Genomic DNA, 13,047 nt, shown 5'->3' on the forward strand with positions numbered 1-13,047 from the left:
AGTACCCAAGGAAAAGCCTTCCTTCTATGGCTGAGATGCAGATGCCATTGGAAAGAATACCACCTTGGCTTCCTGAATGTTGAAGTCAATGAAGTAGCTCAGTAGTGGGACCTGCTGGAAATCTACCCTCTGGGAAGTGCTGAGCCTCAGAACTTGTTAGGTACCAGGAGAATCTACTGGACACTGTTGGAACCAGGAGCTTGACCTCTCTCCTCTCCAGGAGGTTAGTGCACTTCCATGAACAGCTCAGATTGGGTCAGCTCTGGGCTGGCTGTTCAGGACAAAGGTTAGGGGATGGCTGACCTCCAGTTCCCCTGGTGTGTGTCCATGTCCTGGACTGAGGAGAGGATATGGGGTGCAGCAACCTGGGCCGGGGACAGGCCCACAATATCTGGGTCTCTAGACTATGCCTCCGTAGCTGCATGAGTTTGCTCAAACATCATAAAAAGTTGTGCCCTGCGGGAACCTTACACTAGAGAAACTATGCAAGGGCTGAACAAAGGAGAAAAAAAGAGCTTTCTGCAGGACACTAGTAAGAGAGCACACCTGAAACAGGAAAACCCGTCCTCCTCCAGTGTTCTTCCAGGCCTTCTACTGACAAGGCTTAACATCATGCTGGGTAGCAAAGGAGAAATATTTATAAGACCCAGCACAATTATTACAGAGCAGGCAACAAGAGCCAATTTGAAGTGAAAAGGCAAAATAATCAACCATCAGTACAATGATTATGTTTTTTCATTTTTGGATTTTTGGTTCTTTTTTTTTTTTGTAGCATCTTGTAGTTATTTTTATTCTTTTTATTCATTAAATAATTTATATTTTTGGCATATTGTTTAAAGTTCTTTGAGGTTCTAATCCTTTTAATAGTTTTGTATAGTAATTCTGGCATATGGTAGACCATTTCCTTCAATGTTTTTCATTTGGATTGTGATCTAATCTGCAGTATAGCTTTATCTGTAGTGGCTCTGCCAGAAGTGGGTTGAAGAGATTTTGTATTTGCTTGTGCCAGATATCCCAGGGATATATCGTTCAACTAGGGTCACTTGTAGTTTTTTGAATTGTGACTTCCTGAACCATGGTTAGGATTTTGAGGGGAGAGATCTCTCCCACTTTGAGCCTAGGCTGATCCAGAAGAGTTTTATTATTAACTGAATATTTTACAAATTTCCATTTCCATTATTCTTTCATGATAATTCAAACTCACACTTTTAGATTATTTAGGCCAATCCTACCATCCCACCCTGGGGGCCGGCAGAGTATCAGCTCAAATGTTTAGTGTCATTCTCTCACTTAAGCTTACTTTGTTTCTTGCCCCTGGAAGTCAATTAACTTCCTTGAAAGCTCATCCATGCATTTAAAAGATTCTTGATATAGTTTGTCAGTATATTTAGTGGAAGGATTGTAGAATTATCTATTCTGCTAAATTATAAGAACCAAGAATACACAAGTATCTTTATAAATCCTCTCTTCTATTTTTTTAAGGCAACATCTATAACACTTCCTTTCAGCGAGCCTTAAATTACTTACCCCTTATTACTTACCTTGGGTAAGTTATTAAACCTCAACTTGCCACAACTACTCCTGGTCCTCCTGCAGCCACATAATCTGGAGGATGTCATGATTTGTCCTTAATGGAAAAGACACACTGGGTTTGCTTTTCCTGCTCAAGAAGTTTCTGCCAACACGATCATCCATGAACTTACTGACTGGTTTATTTCCCATCAGATTTCGCACATAACATTTTTTTTTCTTATCAATTAAATCACCTCCAGCAAAGGAAATAAAGCCATTGGGCAATGCCCATGGGGTGACTTGTCTTATCATGAGTCCCATTACCAGAAACAGCTGACTTTATGGATGGTTGACTGGCATATTAAACACTCAGTTATGGTCTCAGGAGATTCTATCTGGAAAGTGTGGGAGAGAGGGAGCTTTTTGACAAGATGTGTATGCTCAGAACCAAAAATTAATATATGATATTAATCAGAATAAGAGTCCAAAAACCAAGGGACAGGACTGGGAAGGGCTTCTCTTAATATTATACCTGTACTTAAAGTTTTGGACTACGACGATTGAGAGAATTTAGCACCCAAATAAGAACTCTTCCATTAAAGAAGCCAGTGATGATCCCATTTAATGGGAATCTGGGACTGTTAGTGGCAATTTAGTATTTTTCATACGACTGAATAAGTAGGCATGGCAAGTTGGATGTTAAATTCAAAAATTTAGTCCATCGATTATAAAATATCAACAGAATTACAGCAGAACTACAGGAGGAATAGACATATTAGACTTGGAGCTGCACAAATAATGATTACGTTTGGATTTTCTTCCTTTGGGGAGCTGAGGACTATATTCCCAGGTGTTTGAGGCATAGCTGAACTATATTTAGCAGGAATGGGAAAAAAAAACAAAGTATGTGAACAAATGTGATTTTAATGTTGGGTGGCCAAAGGATTGAATAATAGTAAGGGGTTTTTTTTTTTCCTTTTTTTTGGCTGACCGGTATCAATATGGCCATTCTATGCTTAGAAATCTAATTTGCCTTCGAAATCTCTGTGGGACTTAGCCAGGTGGGTCAAGCAGATCTACCCTTCAGGGTTTTGAAACTAGAATGATTAAAACAGAGAAACAGGACTGTGGGTACTTTTGTGGTAGTGATAGCAAAGGCAGTTCTCAGAGGCAGCTGTGGTACTGATGTTGGTGTCAGCACCTGGAGTCCAGTGACATCACTATCAATGGCAGTATGTGGAAGGGGTGTGGCATCTGGTGCTCAGTAATGGTGGCAGCAATGTCTGCGCTATTAGTTCTGTGGCATGGGTGTGGCTGTGATACAAGCTCTATAGTCTTGGTTTGTTCTGCCCATTTTCTGAGCCTGTCTCTACGCTTTCTGGCAATTCTGTGAGTCACAGTATCCTTAAGAATTTCCTGGTTCAGACTGCAATTCGAAAAACTTGAATCTTCCTCTCTAGGCAGAATGAGCTTAGAGAGAAAAAAATAGCCTTTTAATAACTTGTATTTTTTGTATACCCTAGCAGAGAGCCTTTTTAAGTGAGTACATCTACTACTGTGGTTTATTAATAAATAATGTGATCCCTAAGCTTAAAATGTTATAATTTACTAAGGAATGTAAGGCATTTACATGAAATAAATACAATCTATAGCATGGAATAAAATTAAATGCTAAATTGGGAACAGACTGTGTCAATCAGAAAGTCTTCCTGAAAGACATGGGATTATAGTTAATTCCTGAAGGACAGGCAGAAGATGGCATTTTGGGTACAGGAACTATAAAGCATAGGAAGGAGCCTGGATATTCACCCCGCAGAGAGACCAGCTTGACTGAATAAGTGCGTTCAGGAACTGAAACCAGTATGAACAGTTAAGAGGGAACATATTATTAAGGCCTTGTCCTCTAATTGGAAAGAGAAATTCTCTTACATACGTCTTTTTTCCCCAAAGGTAATAGCTTTAAACATCAGGCTAAACATTTTGCCAGGAGAGGTTTTGGAAATCAAGTCTGAATTAGCCTCTTCTCTATGTGCAAAGTTCTTAGATGTTCTTTCCTGGCTGATGGGAGAAAAGAGCTGGGGCTGAGGCGAGTAAGTAATAAAACCTGAAGATAGTTCCAAATATATCAATTTGCATTCAATTATCCATTATTTTTGGAATTTAGTTTTTTTTTTTAAATAATAAGCAGTGAACAACTAAATAATTAGTTTTGCATTGGCAGCGTAAGGACTGAAGATTATTTCTTGGTGTCAATGTCCAGTCCTGCTCGCTGTCCTCGACTCTTAGTAACATTCTTGCTCATTAACTTCAGGATGACCTCCAGGAATAAAGATACATTTGAAAGTGGCTGAAAATAGTTTTTAAATCCAACTTCCCTGGCTTGACAGTGAAATGACCACACAGTCCGGTCACTGGGTCAAAAATCAATTACAAAACAGAGGAGGTTTTGCATTGGCCTTAGTAAAAGACGGACTCGAAATCCACAACCAAGAAAAAAAGGCAACCATTAAAATACAGGAAATACAGTATTGGCTTTTTCTCTTGGCGAGATGGGTCGGCTGCTTTCCAGCCCCGCTGTGGATGCTCTGAAGTTCATGGTTCGCTCCGTCGCTTCTGCCCAGACCCCCGCCCGCGTGGAAGCGCTCGCAGGGTAGCCCCGCAGCCAGGTCCGCACGAGGACGCCCCCTTCCTACCTTCAGGGGACAGCGTCCCTGGCCCCACCCTAGCCAGAGTCCGAGAGTCCCACCCCTCCGCCTCCGGCAGGCCCCAAGCCAAGTGGGGATGAGCCCGGGCCCCGCGTTCGCCCTGGCAGTTCCGCGTCTGCGCAGCGGACGTGGGGCTGGAGCGGGGCTGGCCTGGGAGGCGCAGGATGCGCGGGAGCCAATGGGCACGCTCGGGGGAGCCGGGCTGGCTGCGGCGGCCGGCGGGGCGCGCACTCTCGGGATGGAGGGCGAGTGCCGGGCACCTCAGGCGCGCTCCTCGGGCCTCCCGGCTGGGGGCGCCGGCGGGGAGAGTCCGGGGGGCGACGCCCCCCTCTCCGGCAGCAGCGGCTCCTCCGCCCTCCTGCAGGCCGAGGTGCTGGATCTGGACGAAGACGAGGACGACCTGGAGGTGTTCAGTAAGGTGAGGGCGGCGCGGCGGCGCGTCCCGGGAAAGTTCCAAGTCAACTCCCGGAGATGGCCCCGCCGTGCGGCGGCCGCCCCAGCGCGCTCGCTCGGCCCCGCTGGAGATTCGGAGCCGGGGCAGGGTGGGTCTCCCCCAGCTGCCCGACCCCGCCTGGCGGCTCGCCGGCTCCGGGACTGCGTCCCGGCGGGTCCAGAATAGCAGCCGCTCCCTCGTCTGCACTTTGACCTTATGTTTGGCAGGGCCGTGGCTTCGTGGAGTCCGCAAAGTTGTGCTATTTCCCCCTTTTCTCCTCTTACCTTCTTTGACGTGGACATTTCCAGTGACAGTGCCCGAACCTGGGAGGCAGTGGCCCAAAAGTGCCCCCGCCCCTGGCAGCTTCTTTTCAGGCGCAGCCAGCCCTGAACTCTGGGAGCGAAATCACCCGAGTCTAGAAAAATTATTCTTGATTTAGTGTTGTTGCTGGTTGTGGATTGGAGACTTGGGTGTCGCCGGAGGTGAGTCTCAAAGTCTAGTGAGAAGAGGCGTGAGGGAATCCCTCTTCAGGAGAAAACGTTTCGTGTGTCCAACGGGGAAGCTGCTGCGCTGCGGAGCTCAGGATTTTTCAGATAGTCAGCTCCTGCTACCCAACCCACAGACAGCGCTTTCGTTTTTAAACGTTACCTGGGGAAATCGAGGACCAAAGGGCCCTCTGAACTTGTAGGATAGTTGGAGAGAAATTGACAAGTGTTACTGGTAGACTTGTGCGTGTAGGCTGGTGGTTGTAATTTTTTTTTTTTTTTTTGGAAAAGAAAAATACCATTCTTGCGGGGCCGTTCAATGCCACTGCATTTTCTCTCGTTGCTGTTGGCAGAAGCGTTGAGTTGAGATGGGAACATTGTATTAATTACTAAGAAGCCTGTACAGTAGGTAAATGTTATCTTGAGCTGTTAAGTAAAGCCAACAAACTTCACCACTGCTTTATTCTGGGAAAGGAGTTGGAAAGTGAACAAGCATACTCTGACCCCAAAGAGGAATATGTAAAACTCCCCTTTTTTTTTCCTTCAGGATTAAATGAAATGGTAGGAACAGTTGTATTTGGGAGGTTCAGAGAGAGTATCAGTTTTGTACTCTTGATGAAGTCACTTGACCTTTCAATGTGTTTAAATTGTAAAACAATGGAATTATTTTATTTTATGTTCACTTGTAAAAAGTTTACACTTTTATGTTCCACACATATTTTATGTTCAGATCAAGGACAATTGGCCAGTTCTTGTTTATATTGCCTTCTAAGATACCATTAGGCTATGGTATTAGTGTATGGGACTCTGCACTGTGAATCTTCGGGCCGGGGGGGTACGGGGAGAATGTAGGGAGTGGCAATTGCATATCAGAATCATCTGGGATGGTTTAAATTTGTCATGTGGTTTCTCTTTCCCCAGATTCTCAGTGTCCCAGCCTCAACTGAGAATCACTGTTTTAATGAGCCTCTTTAGTCAGAGGCGGATTTTAGGTGAAGTTAATGAAATTTAAGCTTGGGCTGTTTGTTGGCTTAGGCCTCTGTAAAATGTTTTAAGTTACTGGGAGTTGTACAGGTTCTAGGTGGAAAGGGAATGACAGGTTGTAGCCAGAAGCATTTCTAAGTAGGCGTTTCTGGTGAATTGCCTAAAGCTATCTCAGAAGAAAGGAATCTAGAACTCTATGGCTCCAATCAGTTGTTGAGATTTCTTTTCTCATTCTAAATAAAAAAATTGTTTTTCCACCTAATTTTGTGTTTGTAATTTTGTGTCCTGTTTTAAAAGGATGTAAGCTGTAGCACCATACTTAACCTCTGCTTTATTACGCAGGGCATATAATAATGTGCAATATTGTATCTTTACCTTAATCTGTATGGCTGGTTTCTATAGAATAGGGTCTTAACTTTTTCTAAGTGTCCGACACATGTAGTTATACAGCACTAGCAAGCAGGGTGGATCCAAGTGTATGGGCCCTGCCTGATTCTATTTCAGTAAGTTGAATTTTTCAACCATTAACCACAGGTAGACAAGCAAATTTAAGAAAGTTGTCTTCATTTGGCCTACTCTCTCTACTACTCCCTTTTTAGTCTGCTCCTCTGTAGAACCCTGCCACCGTCCAGCCTACCCTAAGATGGTATCAACCATTACTACCAAAGTGTACTAACTTTACCCTTTAGTACTTTGAGGTTGACCATTTTCATATTCAGTTTATATTTACAATTGTAGTTTCTTATTTCCTTAGATTATTTATGAATATATATACCGTGCCCCCGTCCAGAAGCTCTTTCTTTTTCTCTTTTTTTAATGGAAATATAGTTGATATACAATATTATATTAGTTTCAGGTGTATGGCATAGTGATTTGACATTTATATACATTATGAATTGATCACCATGATAAGTCTAGTAACCACCTGTCACCAATATAAAGTTACTGCAATATTATTGACTATATTCTCTACACTGTACATTACATACCTGTGACTTAGTTGTTTTATAACTGGAAGTTTGCACTTCTTAATCCCCCCAACCTATTTCCTCCTCCCTCCCCCAAACTACCAGTTTGTATCTGTGAGTTTTGCTTCTGTTTTGTTTTGTTTGTTCATTTGTTCTGTTTTTTTAGATTCTACATATAAATGAAATCATAAAGTATTTGTCTTTTTCTGTCTGACTTATTTCACTTAGCATAATATCCTTTGGGTCCATCCATGTTGTTGCAGGTGGCAAGATTTTATTCTTTTTTATGGCCGAGTAATACTCAATTGTGTACATATACACAACATCTCTTTGTCTATTCATCTATCAATGGACACTTAGGTTGCTTCCATATCTTGGCTGTTGTAAATAATGCTGCAGTGAACATAGGGTGCATACATCTTTTCAAATTAGTGTTTTCACTTCTTCAGATAAATACTCAGAAGAGGGATTGCTGGATCATATGGCAGTTCTATTCTTAATTTTTTGAGAAACTTTCATACTGTTTTCCATAGTGACTGCACCAATTTACATTCCCATCAGCAGTGCACAAGGGTTCCCCTTTCTCCACATTTTCACCAACACTTGTTTTTTGTTGTTCATTTGATAATAGCCATTTGGATAGGTTTGAGGTGATATCATATTATGGTTTTGATTTGCATTTCCCTAGTGATTAGTGATGTTGAGCATTCTTTTCATTTGTCTTCTGGCCATCTGTATGTCTTCCTTGGAAAATTGTCTATTCAGTTCTTCTACCCATTTTTTAATTGGATTGTTTGTTCTTTTTTGTTTTGTTTACTTTCTTTTCTGTGATTGTTAATTTTTTATTGAGTTGTATGAGTTCTTTATATATTTTTGATATTAACACCCTTATCAGATGTATCACTTGCAAATAACTTGTCCCATTCAATAGGTTGCCTTTTCATTTTGTTGATGGCTTTCTTTACTGTGCAGAAGCTTCTTAGTTTGATGTAGTTCCATTTGTTTAGTTTTGCTTTTGTTGCCCTTGCCTGAGGAGACGGAGCCCCCAAAATATTGCTAAGACTGATGTCAAAGAGCAACTGCTTTTATTTTCTTTTAGGAGTTTATGGTTTCAGATCTTACATTTAAGTCTTTAATCCATTTTGAGTTTACTTCTTTTTTTGGTATAAGAAAGTGGTCCAGTTTCATTCTTTTGCATGTAGCTGTCCAGTTTTCCCATCACCATCTATTGAACAGACTCTCTTTTCCCCACTATATATTCTTGGCCCCCTTTTCATAAATTAATTGACCATATAAGCATGGGTTTATTCCTGGGCTTTCTGTTCTTTTCCATTGATATATATGTCTGTTTTTGTGCCAGTACCATACTATTTTGATTACTGTAGCTTTGTAGCATAGTTTGAAACCATGGAGCATGATACCTCCAGCTTTGTTCTTCTTTCTTACGATTGAATTGCCTATTCAAGGTCTTTTGTGGTTCCATACAAATTTTAGGATTATTTGTTCCAGTTCTGTGGAGAATGCCATTGGTATTTTGATAGGGCTTGCCCTGAACCTGTAGATTGCTTTGGATAGTATGGAAATTTTAACAATATTAATTCTTCCAACCCATGAGCATGGTATTGTCTTCAATTTCTTTAATCAGTGTCATATACTTTTCAAAGTGTAGTTCTTTCATCTCTTTGGTTAAATTTATTCCTAGGTATTTTTTTTTGTAGTAATTGTAAGTGGAATTATCTTCTTAATTTCTCTAATAGTTCATTATTAGTGTATAGAAACACAACAGATTTCTGTATGTTGATTTTTGTATCCTGCAACTTTAATGAGTTCATTTATTAGTTCTAATAGTTTTTTTTGGGGGGGCATCTTTAGGGTTCTCTATATATAGTATCCTGTCATCTACAAACAGTGATAGTTTTACTCCTTCCTTTTCAATTTGGATGACTTTTACCTCTTTTTGTCTGATTGCTATGGCTAAGACTCTCAATACTGTGTTGAATAAGGGCAACCTTGTATTGTTCTTGATTTTAGAGGAAAAGCTTTCAGTTTTTCACCACTGTATATGTTAGCTATGGCTTTGTTATGGCCTTTATTATGTTGAGGTATGTTCCCTCTATGTTCTACCCACTTTGTTGAGAGTTTTTATCATAAATCGATGTTAAATTTTATCACATGCTTTTTCTGTATCTTTTGAGATGATCATATGATCTTTATCCTTCATTTTGTTAATGTGGTTTATCAGTATACATTTGCAGGTCAGAAGCTTTTTAAAGAGTAGGCTCTTTGGCTTATAATTATTCCTTTTTTTCTCACAGTACTTTACAAGTACCTGGTAAATACATGTTAAGTATTTTTGTGTAAGATTCTGTGCTAAGGATTCTTTGGAAAAAAGAAATGCAAGATTCAGTTGTTGTTATCACAGTCTTGGAGTCCGGTTGGAAGATGTGACAGAAACTCTAAATGACAGTATAAATCAAGAGAGATGGAAAGTAAAACAAAGTATTGTTCTGAGTTTTCAGATAATCCAGTTAAGAGAAAATGATGCCAACTCTCAATAGAGCACAGGGAATGCAGAGGATATTGACTTAAAAGAACAAGAACAGATGTGGAAGGTAGGAGAACATAACTGATAATTTGAAAAAAGGAAAAGAAAAAGGATAAAAAGTGTAACAATAGTGTAATAATTGTTTTAGAACTGGGCCAAAATGAGATGAGGCTTGCAAAAAATTTACCTAGAGAAAAGGAGCAAACTTGTCTACATTTAAAAGAAAAAGTTCTTCCTTTTGGGGAAAAATAATATATTAAAATAAATTGCCTTTTTAAAAATTAAATACTGTAATGTGTAGAAGAAACAGCCGTTGAAACAGAGCGTAGGTAAACAGGTCATAGTGAAACACTGAGATGCTTATTTGTTACTCAGTAAAGTATAGCTCTTATTATTGGTCTTTTAAATGGTATTCAGGACCATAAAGTGAGATCTATATCATTTAGGATAATCAGGGAATTTACAGATGTAATTATCCTCATCACCACTAGTCGACTTCGAGAAGTCATGGTATGCAGGCTTGGTGCTCAAAAGCTAGAAATAGGTAAAAATTCTTTTCAAAAATAATGGGGAAGAAAGGAAGTTCTGGAAGGTATAGACAAGTAGGCTTAATTTCAAGCTCTGGTAAAGCTATCAAAGCAACAGAACTACTTCGTATATTTAGTATAAACACTTTGAAAAGAAGGAGGTGATCATTTTTAATAAGAATGGTGGAAAACTAAGATTGTTTTTATGGTAAATCAGAAATATAACAATGTATATGTTTATTTGAACAAGCTTTTGAAGGAATCACTTATATTTTTGTGGAAAAGGATATTTTTGAAAGAATAATGAGCTATGGTTGTGGAGACAACCAGCTCATATATATATCAATATGTAGAGATATATATATATATATATATATATATATATATATATATATATATAAAATCTCTATCAATCTGGCAATTCAGTGTAGTGATGGAGGGACAATTATACTATTCAACAATTCTCTCAAATACTTAGAAGATATTGGAAGTCTGGTTATTAATTTTTCACATTTGTTGTCTGAACCATCTTTATTTAGTTCCTATTGTTTGCATCTATTATTCATGGCCATGATAAGAATCAGAATTCTCTTCCATGATTTAAATGAAGAGAGTTTAATGCAAGGACTATTTATTTATAGCATTTTGGGCAAGTTTCAGGAACAAAGAAAGGATACTGAAGCACTTAGAGACTTGCTGTAGCAAAAAGCCTTTAGCACCCCTAGTTCTAAAGGGAAGAGAGATGGAAATAGTGTTGCTGGAACCCAGTGAGAGTTGGAGCTGTGGAGAAGGGGCCATTTCCACATGAGCTGTGTTTACACAGAGATGTAGCTAGAAATGTGCCACTGCCTGAAGTGTGGCGCCAAAGCAGGGAGGAAATGGGGGTGTATTCCCTGAGCTCCTCTTCTCCTGTTCTTGGATCTCTGCTTTTGGCCCCCACTAAGCAAGCAGCTCAGGTGATGGCATCCATAGGGGTCAGTCTCATAAGGGACAGAGAATACATGGATGAGAGCTGGAAGGGTGGGGGTGAAAAGAGAGAATAACCAGCATAATACATAATACTACAAAAGTGTGGAGAATAACTGGTTAAAGACAGCCACATCACCACCTCCCATCCTATATGCTCTTCTATAATGTGACCTGCCACCTACCTATCAAGAGGTGGGATCTATGCCCCACTCATTGAATCTGGCTAGGATTGTGACTGCTTTGACCAGTAGGGTATGGTAGAAATGGTGCTTTGCAACTTCCAGGGCCAAATCATAAAAGGAAATTCAGGCTCTGATTTTTTTCAGTGGGACAGTGTGCTTTTTGCCATGTAAGACATGCAACCTAAGGCCTCCATATTGTGAGGAAGCCCAGGCTACATTGAGAGACTACACGTAAATATTCCAATCAGCAGCCTCAGCTGAAGTCTCAGGCACCACCAGCATTAAATGACTAACTTGTGAGTGAAGATGTCTAACATGATGTCAGCCCCCAGCATTGAGGCATCAGATCTCAGCTGAGGCCACACATATAATGGAGGAGAAACAACCCATTTCTGCTGTATCCTGTCAGAATTCTTGACCCAGTAAACCAATGTTCATAATAAAATATAAAAACAAATTGTCCTGGGATGGTTTGTTATACAACAGTGGAAACTGTACCAAAAGCTACTAGTCTGTATAACATAATCAGTCTTCCAGAGTTTTGATAAATTGGAATACTGGGTTTAAAAGCAGACTATGAAATTTAATTGGGATAAATGTAAAGTCTTGAGGGAAGCTCTACTCATTACTGTAAATTAAAATATAGCAAGACATAAGCTTAGTATTTAGGAGCAGAGACTCTGTAGCTACACTGCCTGTGTGTGAAATCCTGTCTCCACTGCTTACTAGCTTTATTTCCTTTGGCAAGTTACTTAACCTCTCAATGCCTCAGACTTTTCATCCATAAAATGAGGGCAAATAATAAATATGAGGATTAAATGACTTACTAAATGTAAAGAGCTTATAAACAGTGCCTGGCCCTTAGTAAACCCTCTTGAATGTTGATCAGTTATGCACAGCCCTTGTAGGATCCTGCTGTACAAAAAGAACAACAGTGATGGACATGTTCCAGCTCTGTCTGCTTAACGTGGCAGCCACTGGCCACATGTGCCGTTTGAGCACTTGAATTGTAAACTAGTACATCTGAGGAACTGAACATTTAATTGTGTTTAACTTGAATTAATTTACATTTAAATTTAAGTAGCCACCTGTGGCTAGTGGCTACCAGTTTGAGGAGTACAGTTCTAACCAAATTAATATTTTATTACTAGCTTGGATTATGATTACTCAAGAAATATCCTTGAATCAATGAGTGGTTTCCTACCTTGGTAATCTGTACAGAAATATATAAAACACACACACAGTATTTACATATGTACGCATGTGTGTAGTGTGGGCATATATGAATGTGTATGTATACACACACATGTATGTGTGTGCATGTAGAGTGTGTAAGCATAGTGAATGTTTCTGTGTATGTATATATGTAGTGTATGTGTATATGCATTCTCAGTTGTCTCACTTAAAACCTAGAATACAGGATTAAAGCAGGCAAGTCATGTGTTCCCCTTTCTCTGACCTTCATACTGATCCTACCTCAGTGGGTTTTACCATTTCGATGGTTAAAGAAAAGAGGAACCGATAAAGTAAAGGAAAATAGGGCTGATCCAGGATTCCTCCCACTAGAAGCTCCACTACCATCACAGCCCTCTTAGATGTTAAGTATTCTTATATTCCTCCCAGAGGAGGAAGAGTAGGTGAGTGAAGTAGAAAGAAGATGAAAAATCCTCAAGTTCTCCTGATGAATGAGCATATATGGTCAACAATAGAATTAAAACCAACAAGAAGGAACTTCCC

The 13,047-nt window shown here is 40.0% G+C and overlaps 1 protein-coding gene across 5 annotated transcripts in view; it reads left to right on the forward strand.

Annotated features, from left to right (window-relative positions):
- The first annotated feature begins 4,398 nt into the window (after window positions 1-4,398).
- SNX7 (sorting nexin 7) overlaps window positions 4,399-13,047 on the forward strand; it is a 98,703-nt gene continuing 90,054 nt past the window's right edge. For 3 of the 5 annotated variants that reach the window (XM_057526228.1, XM_007169548.2, XM_007169546.2), the window contains exon 1: window positions 4,399-4,635. In XM_057526228.1, coding sequence (XP_057382211.1) covers window positions 4,456-4,635 — 180 coding nt within the window. In that variant the 5' untranslated portion in view covers window positions 4,399-4,455. The remainder of the gene's footprint in view (window positions 4,636-13,047) is intronic. The other 2 variants (XM_007169547.3, XM_007169545.2) reach the window with 2 other exon arrangements.

The sequence above is a fragment of the Balaenoptera acutorostrata genome, chromosome 1 (assembly GCF_949987535.1).
Source record: "Balaenoptera acutorostrata chromosome 1, mBalAcu1.1, whole genome shotgun sequence".
NCBI lineage: Eukaryota > Metazoa > Chordata > Mammalia > Artiodactyla > Balaenopteridae > Balaenoptera > Balaenoptera acutorostrata.